General features: G+C 44.1%; 1 protein-coding gene across 17 annotated transcripts in view; it reads right to left on the bottom strand.

Moving 5' to 3' along the window:
* huwe1 (HECT, UBA and WWE domain containing E3 ubiquitin protein ligase 1) overlaps positions 1 to 13,900 on the bottom strand; it is a 44,066-nt gene that overhangs the window by 9,683 nt on the left and 20,483 nt on the right. For 10 of the 17 annotated variants that reach the window (XM_076095609.1, XM_076095600.1, XM_076095545.1 and 7 more), the window contains 30 exons: positions 13,128 to 13,184; positions 12,562 to 12,684; positions 11,745 to 11,840; positions 11,331 to 11,600; positions 10,294 to 10,446; positions 10,049 to 10,176; positions 9,844 to 9,925; positions 9,145 to 9,321; positions 8,483 to 9,034; positions 8,180 to 8,375; positions 7,799 to 7,966; positions 7,565 to 7,713; positions 7,410 to 7,476; positions 6,704 to 6,927; positions 6,409 to 6,620; positions 6,117 to 6,299; positions 5,468 to 5,640; positions 5,241 to 5,380; positions 4,792 to 4,867; positions 4,468 to 4,566; positions 4,225 to 4,352; positions 3,977 to 4,136; positions 3,287 to 3,515; positions 2,970 to 3,148; positions 2,792 to 2,881; positions 2,209 to 2,369; positions 2,044 to 2,086; positions 849 to 1,208; positions 427 to 637; positions 5 to 129 (listed from right to left, as the gene is read on the bottom strand). In XM_076095609.1, coding sequence (XP_075951724.1) covers positions 5 to 129; positions 427 to 637; positions 849 to 1,208; positions 2,044 to 2,086; positions 2,209 to 2,369; positions 2,792 to 2,881; positions 2,970 to 3,148; positions 3,287 to 3,515; positions 3,977 to 4,136; positions 4,225 to 4,352; positions 4,468 to 4,566; positions 4,792 to 4,867; positions 5,241 to 5,380; positions 5,468 to 5,640; positions 6,117 to 6,299; positions 6,409 to 6,620; positions 6,704 to 6,927; positions 7,410 to 7,476; positions 7,565 to 7,713; positions 7,799 to 7,966; positions 8,180 to 8,375; positions 8,483 to 9,034; positions 9,145 to 9,321; positions 9,844 to 9,925; positions 10,049 to 10,176; positions 10,294 to 10,446; positions 11,331 to 11,600; positions 11,745 to 11,840; positions 12,562 to 12,684; positions 13,128 to 13,184 — 5,011 coding nt within the window. The remainder of the gene's footprint in view (positions 1 to 4; positions 130 to 426; positions 638 to 848; positions 1,209 to 2,043; positions 2,087 to 2,208; positions 2,370 to 2,791; positions 2,882 to 2,969; positions 3,149 to 3,286; positions 3,516 to 3,976; positions 4,137 to 4,224; positions 4,353 to 4,467; positions 4,567 to 4,791; positions 4,868 to 5,240; positions 5,381 to 5,467; positions 5,641 to 6,116; positions 6,300 to 6,408; positions 6,621 to 6,703; positions 6,928 to 7,409; positions 7,477 to 7,564; positions 7,714 to 7,798; positions 7,967 to 8,179; positions 8,376 to 8,482; positions 9,035 to 9,144; positions 9,322 to 9,843; positions 9,926 to 10,048; positions 10,177 to 10,293; positions 10,447 to 11,330; positions 11,601 to 11,744; positions 11,841 to 12,561; positions 12,685 to 13,127; positions 13,185 to 13,900) is intronic. The other 7 variants (XM_076095618.1, XM_076095634.1, XM_076095592.1 and 4 more) reach the window with 3 other exon arrangements.

Here is a 13,900-nt window from a genome sequence, read left to right as displayed (position 1 = left end):
TTACCTGCAAAAGGGTCCTCGTCGTCATTGCTGGTGGATGGGAGGGGCTCTTCCTGGATGGCCTGAGACTGGCTGTCAGCGCTGTCACTCCTGGGCATCGTTTCCCCGGGTGATGAGACAGAAGTAGAGCTGTGAATATATAAAAATATATAAAATCAATCCGCAACACTATGTGTGACAAATTACTTAACCTATTAACACACTGTCAAATTGAAAATAAGTCACAGAGCAAACAAAACACTGCATTTCACAAAAAAAAAGCTTAAAAAGAGTTCAATGTATTTTAAGTTCCATAACTGAATGTTAAATGAAATGCTGCAAAAAAAGCTGGGGGGAAATTATGGCTTTCAGACTGAAACACTTTTTATAAAACTGTATGTAATCTGGTCAAGAGATACAGGGTACATGATACTTCATGCTACTAACCCAGTCTTTGCATCTGTTTGCCGGTCAGTCAGCCCACTCTCCACGCTGCCAGACAGCTCCTGAGACAGCTGGGTGGTCTGGGCAGGGTTGGGAGCAGCTTCTTCCTGAGTGGCAGAGGCAGGGCTGCTGGTATCCATGGGTGACCCTTCCAGCTGTGACACACCCACTATCGCAGGCTCTGAGGTCTCCACAATGTCTGGACTTAGGGAGGCTGAGGGGAAAAAGAAAAGAGTGAGAGTAAGGTTAGGGAATGTGTGAATAATGTACTGTAGCAAAGTTCCTTGGGCAATTGATTTGTATTTCAGTGTTCAGAAGACTTTATGACAGAAACTAGCTACAAGCACGGTCAACAACATTGCCATTACAGATGTGTGTCCTTACTGTTGGCCAGTCTGTATAAAGAGTTTTCAAAGTTAGTCTACCTTCCCTGCCTTCATCCAATGCTCCTCCACCTCCGACTCTCTCACCGATTGTGGGTGCCGGGGACATTTCCATCTGAGATGCCTCCGCTTCACTGTTTGGCCTGTCAGCTGCCGACAAAGGTGGAAGGCCCGCCCCTGCCAGAGCGGCCAGTGAGCTTGCATGCGACTCGGCCAGTAGCAGGTCAGTAATTGGCTGATGGACCTGCTGACTGATTGGAGTCTCTAGGGAGACTAAGGTCTGTTCATGAGGAGCGGGCGTGGTGGGAGTGACCTCTCCAGACGGGGGAGCAGTAAGGAAGCCCTCTGAGACCCTGGGTGGGTCCAGACATGACACCGTACCACCCTGAGCCTGTTCACCCTCTGCAACATCCAGAGAGAAGAAATATGTGAAGACAGGTATGTGAAGGTAGTTTTATGCTTTCTTGAGGGGGAAAAACTTCTGACAGGAACTCATCTTATTTTTTTCAGTGACTAAACATGATTACATGGTTTATAAACACTAAAATGCTTGTTATGAAAATACTACAGAACAATTGTTACAAGTGACTCTATGCTATGCTACCAACAGCTACCAATGCTTACTTATCAAATTGGCCCAGTTATAGAAAACTGTTCCCTTTTACACAATTGCAGCCCAAACTGTTCCAACCCCTTTCAATGTATAAATGTATGAAGCTAGCACACAAGAGAACAGCACACAGAACTGAAATAACAATATGCTGAGTTATTGATCATTTTCTACATAGATGACAGGGGCCTCCACTGAGGAAGGCAGTAAGTTGTATAGTTATCTCCTGACGGGGTGCACAATCCTGATCCCCAACAACAACACAACTTACTACCTCACCACAGCACAGCCTGCAGTGCATACAATATACATAACGGGCAGCTTTGTACTCCAGGGATGATATGTAAATATGTGGAAGACAGCAACCATTTGCAGGTTAAGAATGAGTCACTTGCAGCAGATGGAGACGTCCAGCTGGTATGGCATTACCACAGGAAAGACAGTAGACTGTATAGTTATCTCCCAGATCTGGTGTGATCCTAAAACTATACAAACTACTACCTCATCCCATAGCACGCTCGGCAGGCTGCTTGCCTCTGGGTGCCCGTCCCCGAGATGTGTTCATTACCGACAAAAGTTTTGACATGAAGACAGAAACAAAAACACAATCTATACAAATGTCAGTACCTGCAGTGTTCTCTGCACCATTAACTGTCCCCAATCCAGAACCCTATGGAAAAACAGTTAATATTATCAAACAAGTGAATACAAATGGCAAAAGATTTAAGCACTTCTCGGTTTGAACAATCCTCCTCCTACAGAGCCAAACAAACATGTATTTTCTTTGCCAACCTGCAGGCTCTGTTCCCTGGCCTGTTCTGCTCCAGAGGCCCTCCTCTCATTCTGCTTAGACTCCTCCTCCTCAGCCAGCTGCCTCCTTCTCTTCTCTCTACGCTCTTCCAGTTCCTCATCTCGCAGACTCTCCAGATGCTGCAGGATCGGCACCTTCACCACTGAAAGCACACGCAGATGTCAGTGTTCATCCTTTGTTGTGGCTGTAGCTCACAGGGTGTAACAAGTCAAATCGATGCCACTTTAGCTTAAGCCTGATGCATGAAATTAAATGGAATTACATCATTCAATTGATTTTCTCTTTGTGAATCCCCACCCTGGCTTCTGACAGCACTTGCACCCAAATGAAGGTTATTGTGTTCTGCTCCTTCGGGATTCCATTAACAAATGAGACTGAAATGAACAGTGAATACTTCTAATTACTTGGCCAACATATCCAAATTAATATTGATCAGTTTCTCAAAAATGGCAGTTCTTTCTGAAAGCGCCAACAGCCGTCCACTAAATGTCGTCACATCATTAATGTACTTCGTGATAAAATGTATCTCCATTAAGACAAGTCTGCCGTTTGAGACCAACCTACCTGCAACACAGTCGTGCATACTCTCCGCATCCAGCACTTTACACTCATCGGTCCATCTTGTTAAGGCAGTTGGAATACTAGAGAGAGTGCCTAGAGACACAAAAGGAACAACCATGTTAGGAGTTCAGGCTAATACTAAGCAAAAGACCATTACATATCAACCCATAGTGATTCTCACCTGCTTGTCCCCCAGTGCTGCTCTGCTCATGGAAAAAGTCATCCAACAACTCATCGTCAGAACGAGCGATGATGTGCACATCCTCATTACCGACCAAAAGGCGGGCCCGACCACGAGATTGCAGAGGCAGGGAGCTGGACAGCTGTAAAATGTCTGCTGCAGCGCTGGGGCCCAACAGTCTACAGAAGGCAACAGAGGAGGAGCAGACATTTTAACTAGCAGTATAACTCAAACACAGAGACACCGGTGTGACAGATGTTGCAAAAAGGATTTGTGTTTAACAAGGAAACCAAAAAAAACAAAAAACATGCTTTCACCTTTGCAAGATGAGCGGAGGGTTCGGCTGGCGGTTGCCAGGGTAGTGGACGTGGATGGTGTGTCCGCTGTTGGCAGTGAGCTGCCGCAGTGTTCGCTGGCTGCGACCCATGCCCTGTGCCAGGCGGCTGCTAGTGCCGGCCACACCTAGGGTGAGGGAACCGTGGTCTGCGTGGCGCACCATCAGTGGGTGGGAGCTGGGGATGTTGCCTGGGGAGGGAGGGATGTCAGCTAATGGAAAAAACAACAGAAAACAGTAGGCAGGCATTAGGGCACAACCCCAAGAAATGTTTATGAAAATAAAGCTTAAGAAAATTCGTTTTCTGCATCATCTGTTTTTTGGGAGTTTGTAATTAACTAATTTGGGATGTCTCAAACTTTTGTAAGTGATGTGAGAAGAGCTGCTTTGGAGGAGGGCTACCCATCATTGTTATGTGTAGTTGGAACCAGTCTTTGGAAAATCAGGCTGAACAGCTTTTACGAGTGTAAAGACGTTCTGATATTTCCCACAATTTCTAACAGTTGATTAGGATATCAAAAGGAAACATTCTGCAACAAAGAAGCCAAATTGTATGTGATCATGATGAACTTAATCCAAAACCCAAATTGAGTTTTTTTTGGAGAGAGGATGGGACATTCGTACAAAAAAATCTAAATTTGATTAGTAAACGTTGATGAATCCTCCTGCTTACCGTTGTTGGAGAACATGTTGTCAAACTCTATGATGAGGTCATCATCCCTGTCAAACCTTTCGAAGCGGATGTGTGGTGCGGCATTGATGTCAGGGAAGTCCTCATCCAGCTCCATCTCTGAACCTTCATCATCATCATCCTCATCTCCTTCTTCATCATCCTTGAGGGGGTAAAAAAAGCAGCCATGAGTCTTAAGGCTAAGCAAGAATCAACATGTGTTTACTGAACCTCATTGCATTAATCCATACTTGATCCTCCTCCTCTTCTTCCTCCTCTTCTTCCTCTTCATCCTGACTGTCTTCATCATCATTACTGCCACTTGAATCTTCCTCCTGTGTGTGCTCCTCATCCTCTGGTTCCAGGATGTTCATGGAGTCTGATGGAAGAGAGAAACACAGAGTTCCTCACAAGAAGATCTTAAAAACTGAGAAGCCGTCGGTGAATTATTTACTCTGATAAACAGACAAAGTTCTGTTGTGCCGACGTCTTACCTTCCCGGTTGGCCTGAAGAGTGGATGTCTGGCTAATATTGGAGGGGGCCTCGTCCATCAACACATCCTCTTGAGATTCATCTTCACCGCTGCGTCCCACTGACAGAACAAACAACAAGTGATACATCAGCTCTGGGTTTTCCTGCCTGTTTGAAATACAGGGAACTTTGATTCCAGTGTGCCATAACCCTAATTTTATAGATATGCTTTTGTATCCAGTAACTGAGGTTTAGTTGTTGTGAACACAACTACTTTCCCTTTCCCTTGCCTGTTTACCATTAATTCGAGATCCAAATCCATTAATCCAAATTAATCGAGTCTTACCTATTATTGTGCTGTTGACGGTGCCAGCATCTCTCTCCAGCAGCTCATCAATCAGATCCACCAATTCATTCTCTACCTGAGAGTACAGGAAATGAAAAACAAATGTCAGCCAGTCAGTAAACACCTTGGAGCTCAATAATTAACATTTTGTAAAACCCATCTTAATGTTATAGCCATTATTTTTCTCAGCCAGACGTGTGGGGAGAGCATTCGGCCGTGTGTGTGTGAGCATCCGTCTCTTTCCACAGCCAGTCTTGCATACAACTGGACCCATAAGGTGGTGAGTTGTGTTCATTTATGACTATGCTGAAGGACCTCTTGTGGTTGCGGGAGGGGCAATTGAGTGAGAGTGCACTCTACTGACCTCACTCTTCTAGTTACATATGTTAACGATGAGGTAATGTGGTGAGATACTTTTTGAATATCGTTTGTAATACAATGTCAATCACCTGCATAGCCTGTGTGCTGAGAACCTCTGGCTGACCAGCAATGACCACCGTGTCTCCCTCCGTCTCTCCATCCATCAGGTCGTTGTCTGTTCCCTGCACCCTGTGGTTGCCCTCCACTGGCTCGGACTCACCAGACTCTCCTGGAATAGATGCCACAAATCAGCAACGGACATAATGGGAATCACTGGATCTAGAGTGCCGACGGTGATCTCATCTGATGTGCATACCTTGGTCCTGAGTGTTGCTGTTGCTGTCCCTTGCAGTGCCCACAGTGTCATGTTCAGTCTTGTTCTTGCTGGAGCTTCCTTTGGCCCCAAACAGACTGCTGGGCTGGTTAACAATTCGGGACAGAGTCTCCAGAGGCTTCAAGGCAGCATTTACCGTGTTGGCCATGTTGGGACTAAAACAAATGATGTAAAGGAAGATTATGTGGTCATTTGACACAGATTTATAAAAATGAATAATATGTTTTGCAACGCCAACTTTATTCTTAAATCTTCTATATAGTAACTTGCAAAAATAGCATGACACACTTGCTATTTTAGTATTATCTGGTTTACTAAGCTAAAAATTGGTAAACTAGGAAAGCCAGGGTTACCAACGGCTCTGTCCCTGGGTTCCTGTTACTGCAAACAATGCAGGATTTAAAATCAACTTTGTAATATTTTTGAGGAAGCAAATACACTAGACACATTTGTTAGACCTCAAATATCAACACAATGCTTTATAAAATGAAAACGTAACATCTTTTGGTTCCAAGATAATATCACAGGCACCCTTAAACTGAATAATCTGCAGATCACACTTTGTGATGCAGTGTCCTGAACTACTACTATCTAAATTGTAAAATGAAATGAATATGATTAAATCATATACCTGGACAAATCCAAGCTGTGAGGCACACGGGCCAGATCGTTGACCAGTCCTTTCTTAAGAAAGAGCCGTATGATATTGTTCATGCCATTGTGTTGCGTCTTGGCTGCTGCTGTGCTGTAGAAACTGGACGTTGAGGGACATGATTCCATGATGGTGCTGATGATGCACATCACCGCCTGAAGCCTGTGGAAAAGATGTGTGAGGACAAAGAGTGAAAATGGGAGTGCGGGTTTGTTCAGAAGAGTTAAAGTATCAATATCAGGTTGGTTTACTTATGTTCTTTGTTGCTTACCTGGCATGTTTTTCAGGACCCTCTGTCATTGCTAGGGCTCGACTAAGGGCAGCCTTCACCTCATTGACCAGGGCCACCTGGGCATCAGTGCCCGTGCCGGCAGCTGCCAGGCTGGCTAGGAAGAGACGTGCCAAGGCTGGGGTGTCCTTGTCCTCCAAATTCTGGGTGTGGGGCAGTAAGTGGTCGAGCACAAAGGCAAGAACACTACAGTCCTGTTGGGAGACAGCGAGGTCAAAGCAAGTTAAGAGGAAATAAGTGTGTGTGTAAGGCTGACAAGATTTAGTTCATTACCCACCTCCTTAATAAGCTCAGACTGTCCAGCAGTGTAGCAGTAGGAGGCGATTAGAGTGGCGATGCCCACGTAGGAGCGCACTAATTCAGCCAGCAGTCTCAGGATGGTGGAGGTAGGCATTAGAGGCTTGCTGGCCTTTACCTTAGCTGCTTTACCCTCCTCTGAGCTGGTACTCTTCTCTCCCTCCTGCTCTTTCTTTTCCTCCCGCATCTCTTCTGGTGTGGATGCTGAGGAAGTTATGGCAGCAAAATAAGAAGAAAAAAAGAACATGCAGGAACATTTTTGTTCTTAAATTTTATTTTATTTTTTATTTTTAAAAAAGAACTTCACAAGTAGAAGATTTTAGTCATGCTTTCATGGATCCATATTGGAAAGTCTATCTATTTTAACAAAGTCAACAGCCGAATTAAGGGATCTGCTAAAGTCAAGGAATGGGAAACCACTACGGAGAGCTGTTAATGCCATGCCCCCTGAGGGGCGTACTCGCACTGAAATAAAAATGTTGCAGAGTCAAACAGGATAAACATTATTTTGACTGTCGGCATTCAGACTTCTTCATGCCATATAGTGCTTTACCATAAACAACAAACGGTAACAACAACTCAGACAATCAAACGATGTGATGAGGGTTGACAGTGTCTGATATGTGCAGTTACTTTGCACAAATATTCTTGCATACTTAAAAAAAAGAAAAGAAAAAAAGACTCACCTTCTCCTTGTGGTGTGCCAGACTGGGAAGACTCAGCCACGCCTCCATCAGCAGAAAACACTTGAGCCTGAGAGGAAGAGACAATATTCTATTATTAACTGGGGAGATGACACATCTCTTGATTTAATACAGGACAACTTGTCATTGAGACTCACATTAATATGGAATGCAGACTGGGAGTCAAAGTCGCTGCCCTGCCGGGTGAGTCTGTACTGCTGATAAACGTCATCTCCAACGTCCTGCAATATCTGGCACAGGTCTGGTCCACCAGGCACCGCTGCTGCACGTTCTTCTGGACGTTCAGCTGTGCCACACACAAAACACACACACTTAGCTGAAACGTTCAAATTACTATTTCCAGCTGTCAGGATCTTATGAACATGTCTTACGTTCTTCAGGAGCATGGTAGGCAGCCAGAGCATTGAGCATGTCATAGATGACTTCCTTGATGGTGTCGGGGATAGTGGGTAAGGGGGACAGCTTCAGAGGAGTGGTCTTAACCAGCTGCACAGCATTGGGCCCCTTGATCCGAAGGTTCTCAAACTCGTCATCGGAGGCTGTAGAAAAGAGATCGAGTATGAGCTTACCAGGGTTTAAAAAAAAATGCAGACACGACTAGATAGCTAAATTAATCTATCAATACCATTTACAGATTCAGATTAATTCTTTATTGACCTCTGTAGAGGAAAAAAAAAAAAAGTATAACAAGAACACCAGCGTATTTCAGTGTAAAGTACTATTAACGTCAACTCTATTTTAAGTTATCACACCTGTGCCAGCTCCCCGGGGTGCAGGCAGAGCAATGCGGACACAGTTGCTGGCAGTTTCAGTGAAGCAGTCGGGGTTACGGCAGGCGGCAGGGCCCAGGACGCGGAGGATATAATTGATTTCTCTGGATCCAAGGCTGCCTGACACCACTCCTGATGTGGTGCTACCTGCTCCGCTGGTCACGGCGGACCTCACCACCTATGGCAAAAGATTGTTGAGGAATTTGTTAATGGTATCAAAAGACTTATTATATATACTTATATTATTATTCAGAAATATCATCCAGAGTATAGGAATAGACCAACCTTCTCCATGGTGTGCCGCAGCGTGGCCGGATCTTCTATGATGTGTCTGAACAGCAGTGTAACAAGCGGGGTGAAGCCATTGAAGCCGGAGCTCTGAGTCAGCCCCAAAATCATCCGTGTGCTCTTCAGCTCAGCAAACATCATAGCGTAGTGGTGATTGCGTGTGAGACGCAAGCACAGACGCAATGTGGCGTGGAGCGTGTCTGGGTCCACAGGAACGCTAATCATACTGACACAGGCACGAATGAGAACGGTGGTCATGTCCTCCGTCAGGCCTTGTACAACAATGTCAGTGCTCTGAGAGTTATCAGACTCCAGGGAAGATGAGGGGCCAGACGTGGTCTCCTTCAGCTGGCTGGAATCATCCTTAGGAACACTCATCTCCACTGCTGCTCCCGAGTCCAGGTCAGTCTGGGTTTCCTCTGCTTTGCTCCGGTCTCCCTCTTCTCTCTCGGAGTCAGTAATGCTACCAGTCTTGGCAGGCTTCGGCATGCGCGGCACTCTCTGGACAGTCAACATCACCGGCCTCCTGTTACCAGTCTCTTCGTTTACCTGAGAAACAGAAAGGTTTTGAATCAAGCAAAGGAACGCAGCAAACTCTAAAACAACCAACTATAAAAGTCCATGGATTCTCTGGCCGTGGAGAAAGCGTTTGTGTATACCTGCACCATGGTGTTAAACTGCACAGTGTATCTCCGGCGTCCAGCTGTGAAGCGGACACTGCTCTCCCCGGCCCTCCACGCCGAGTCAATGGTGCTGTTGTTTGATGCGCTGTAGCTGCACCAGCGGCCTGAGCGGTCATCAAACCATCGCCAGTTATTCCCATTGGGTTGCAGATACTAAAGAGGAGCGAAGAGAGAACTCATTAACTGTACAAAAGAGGTGCACAATATACAAAAACATTATTATAATTAATGCATTAATGTCTTCTTCACTTTAAGGTTTCAGCTGCTGAAAGTGAAGCGGATTGTAACTACTTTATATACTTAATTGGGCTATATACACTACTTAATAATAGATCATAGTTTATTAGTTGATTTATATTTCGTATTGGGAATATGAATCTGCAAAGTAGCTAGCAATTAATATTGTCAAAAAAAGGTAGTTAAGTTAAAAGTGCAATATTTCCTTCTGAGATGCAACAGATTTTAAGTACAAACCCACTTAGAATGGAAATACTCACAAAAAGGTAAAGTACATCAAAACTGATGAATATACATATGAATGTATGTACGCGTCTTCTTTTACTCTATTGATGAACTCGTAGTGCATGGTTGCTTTTACCTGTGCTTGTACTTCAATATCTAACTTTACAATTGTAATCTTTATTTGTGCTTTGGTTTAATGAAGTTGACTTGTACCTTGTTCATTTGTTCCCTGCGCTTTGAAGATACGGCCATCTTCTCATAGAAGTCAATGATCAACAGTACTGGTGTGATCCATCTGCAGAAAGAAGAAGTCATTTTTTATGCTCGAATACAAATTCACAACACAAACAAATTAGGGTGAAGAGCTGGTGTAACATTTGCAAGTAAAGATAAGTATGTCTGGCTGTGCGACACTCACTTGGGTGTCTGGATGTCTTTCTGTTCTTTAGCAGCTTGCAGACAAGGCTGCACAACCTCGAGGAGCTTGATCAGCAAGTCAAGAATCCCACTGTTCTCCACGACTCTGGCACCCAACAGCTTCAGTTCCTACCGAAACAGAGACAAGCGAATGTTTAGGATAAGTGTAGATAAACAACAATGACAAAAACCTCAACCAAGTTATGATTTCAAACTCACAACAGTCAATGAGTGCGTTTCTGTTACCTCAAACAGCAACGTGAGCAGCAGAATTCGTGTTGCAAGCTTGGACGCTTGGGGAAGTGTGGCCATCTGTCTGGTCCACTCAGACACAGTCTTTGTGTCGCTGGTAGTCAGGGGCTCAGCCGCCTTGATGAGAACGTCTGCTGCCTCCCACACCTACACAACATGAACACAATCAGGCTGGAGCAAGAACGCTTCTATTGCAAACGCTGGACTTTTAAAGAGGTTTCCCTCACTTGTAATAAATGATAAAACAAACATACATAATGGCTTACAAAGCTTCATTTGCATTCAAGACGTGTTAGGTACTACGCTAACGCTGAAACGCCTTAGAATTAAATTACAAAGGCAAATTGTATTAACTGAATGCAAATCTGCATCCGTCAGATGTCTCTCTCAACTTTCCATTTAAATAAACAAGAATGACCTCATCTTCTACGTCCCCTAAATCATTCGATCATCAGTGATCCTAGAACAGTGCATGCATTTGGGTAGTCGTTTGTGTTTGGGCGCTCTGCAGTCTACCAAGTGTTTAGACTGAAAAGGTTTAAACTGTGATTTGTCAGTCCATAGTATGTTCCGCTGATACTCTGTAATCTTATTTCAATACAGGCAACCCTACGCTAACCTTCCATTTCTATTGTGATGTCATAAGCAACACACCTTAATATTCCAGCTTGTTATAGGCAGTATTGTGCACTTGACACTGAAACTGTTTCTATATGTAATGTAATATTTAACTCTGCAACACATTTTGATGCTAAAATTCCAGTTTCCTTTGCCAATGACTGGTGATTTCTTCTATTCTTATTTAGCTATTGCTCAGAGGGATCTCTGTCTCGTTCTGCCCTGTCAGTCGGGTCGACCATTGTACAGCGTTTTATTCTCCATGTAAAAACATACCTTGATACAAATAACATTTGTAAAGAGGACTTTCTACAACATATAAGCATTAAAGACTATTCCAACATATAGAGCAGTCCTCTCAGCCATCTGACTGTATCAAATCAAGCAGTGTAAACCTGCATTTATCCACTGACCTGGTGGACAACCTGGCCGAGGATGAGCTCCCTGTACTCCGGGCCACTCCTCTTAATGGCGGTCATCAAAAGGTCACACAGTCGGTAGACTGTGTCAGGCAGCTCATCCAGGAGGTGGAAGCAGCCCGGCAGCATGGAGTCAGTGAAGGTATGCAGCTCCTTGGGGTCCAGTGGCTCAGCCTCCATGAAGCGCTCCAAGCAGCGGGCCTCCTCCTCCTCGGCCCGCTCCCTGGCTCTCCGGTCGTCCTCCTCACGCCGACGTGCGGCTTCCTGATACACACACAGAAACAATCACATTAGCTGCTCAGCTAATAGGCTAAGTTATTCATTATTGAGGTTTCATTTTTAGTAACAGACTGTTCCGAATGAAATGGGGTATTTTTTCATGTTATTTGAGCAGTGAGGGTGACGCACCTCAGGAGAATCAGACCGCTGCTCCATGCTGACCTCTTGCCCAAGTGACATGGCAATGGCTCTCATCATCTGGTCCTCTTCAGACATAGTCAGGTCCTGGACAGAACAAGGGGAACAATTTCAGCTGCCTGAATTTGACTTAGTCTTTTCAGACCAAACGCAGATAAATCACACAAAGAAATCACACGAGAGATCTACCTCCAACAGCAAATCAACACCAAAGCCGATCAATACACTCGATCAATACATTTTCTTCCGACATCAATTTCATAATCTCGTTGATACCGTCACACAACAACGGGGATATTGATTGATCGATCTTTTTGGTCTCGCAAAATAGTGTCCTCTTTGACGAACAAAATATATACATGATACTAATATTTATTATAATATTATGAAGACAATGAACATAAAGACAATATTTGGGGGAAGTATAGCAGTAGACCTTGCTTGTGATGGTGAGTAGAGGGGTAAACATCCTTTGTTGTCATGGTCACGTATAGAGAATCATTTATTTCCAAGTGCATTAGCTTACGTTGTGATATTGACATTATTTGAGTCAGAAGTTACATGTAGTACTTGCGAAAGGTATACTCTAAAACCTGGCCATACAGGATAGCGACAGCATATCAATTACGCCGTTATTATAATCGTTACCAGCCATGGAAGCATATGAGCTCACTGTCTGTCTTTGAGAAACCTGACCGTGAATATTCTGTATTTTTGTTTATTTCCCCCCCCGCTTTGTCGTCTGTGTGAAAAGGCATTTATAAAAGTTACAAAAGATGCGAGTGTGTTTCTGTCAAGGAAGACTTACCCTTACTGCTCCACCAAGAAGTGGAGGAGGGTGAGTTAGAAGGTACTCCGTGGCCTGCTCCATGGTGCTGGTGTTCAGTAGGGCCTCCATGGCATGCTCTCTTGAGAAACCCATATCCATCAGCTAAAACACCAAACAAAGAGGTGAAGAAGCATTTTTTTTTACTAGAGTTACCAGAGATGGCGACAAGAGTAAAGACCAAATATAAATAAGGGGGGATTATGAGGCTCAAATGATAATGACATATAGTGAGGGGAAAGTCAGACACTTGCTATCATTAAGGAGGACGAGGAGACATTCTTCCGCTCACTCCACATCTTCCATTCTTTTTTGGAATAATGAGTGCACACCACCTTTATAATGTCTATAAAACCCCCAATATAACCGCTTCTGTCACAACACTATCCTGATATTTGAAAATAAAAAAATAAAAATAACTTAGAGATCTCAATAATCCTCTCCGAAATGCTCTTTCCCTTTTCAATCCTACCTCTCCAACCTCTCTATTCTTTACTGCTTCCCTCTCTCCTCAAAAAGTCTCCCACTCTCCCTGATGGCTCTTATACCTGCTGGAGCTGCTCCTGGCGGACCTGTTCGTTCCTCTCCCTCTCTCTGCACCTTCCCTGTTATAAAACAAATGGTGGCCCAGGATTCAGTGCATACAGAATATGGGTCAGGAAGCTTGGTAAATAAAGCACCTCTGTCTTAGTATGTTGCTTACAGGGCCATACAGATAGTGCCAATATACAATTATGTAGTTATGTGCTGTCAAAACCTCCTGCAGTAGTGGCACAGCAAGTCATGAAAATAATGAGGCTACAGCAACAAATCACAGCCTGTATGCAGAAAACATTGTCAAACTGCATACAAAAAAAAAAAATTAAAAAAAAATTGAATTTAGGAAATGCATACAATTTGTCACCAGTTGTTCCTGGACTATTAGGCCATCATTATGAAACCTGGTTCTAAACGGGAACCGATAAGACAGTAGCAATTACCTGGAGTATCGATAAGGTCCAGAGATAAGGGTTCTGCTATCGGTACGTTAGAAGTTACGGAGTGAGATATCCGCCCAAAAAAGCAAACCTCCGCTCTCTGTCTCTGTGCCTGTCTCTGCATGAGGGGCAGAGTCGTGCTTTACTCTGACACACACCGACTCCGGCTCGGTATAGTGTGAGACACACATCATGGCAGAGAGAAAAATAAGATCGAAAGTGTGGCTACATTTTACTCGAGTAGATCCTGATAACTATCGTTGTCTCAAATGCAATAAAACTCACAAGACAGACAGGCAATACCAGCAATTTATCAAAACAATTGGCTAACACGCAAAACAGAA

Source organism: Anarhichas minor, unplaced genomic scaffold (genome assembly GCF_050575085.1).
Source record: "Anarhichas minor isolate MPS153535 unplaced genomic scaffold, ASM5057508v1 ptg000003l, whole genome shotgun sequence".
Lineage (NCBI taxonomy): Eukaryota > Metazoa > Chordata > Actinopteri > Perciformes > Anarhichadidae > Anarhichas > Anarhichas minor.
Note: the sequence above shows the minus strand (reverse complement) of the source record. Positions and strands in the feature narration are given on the sequence as shown.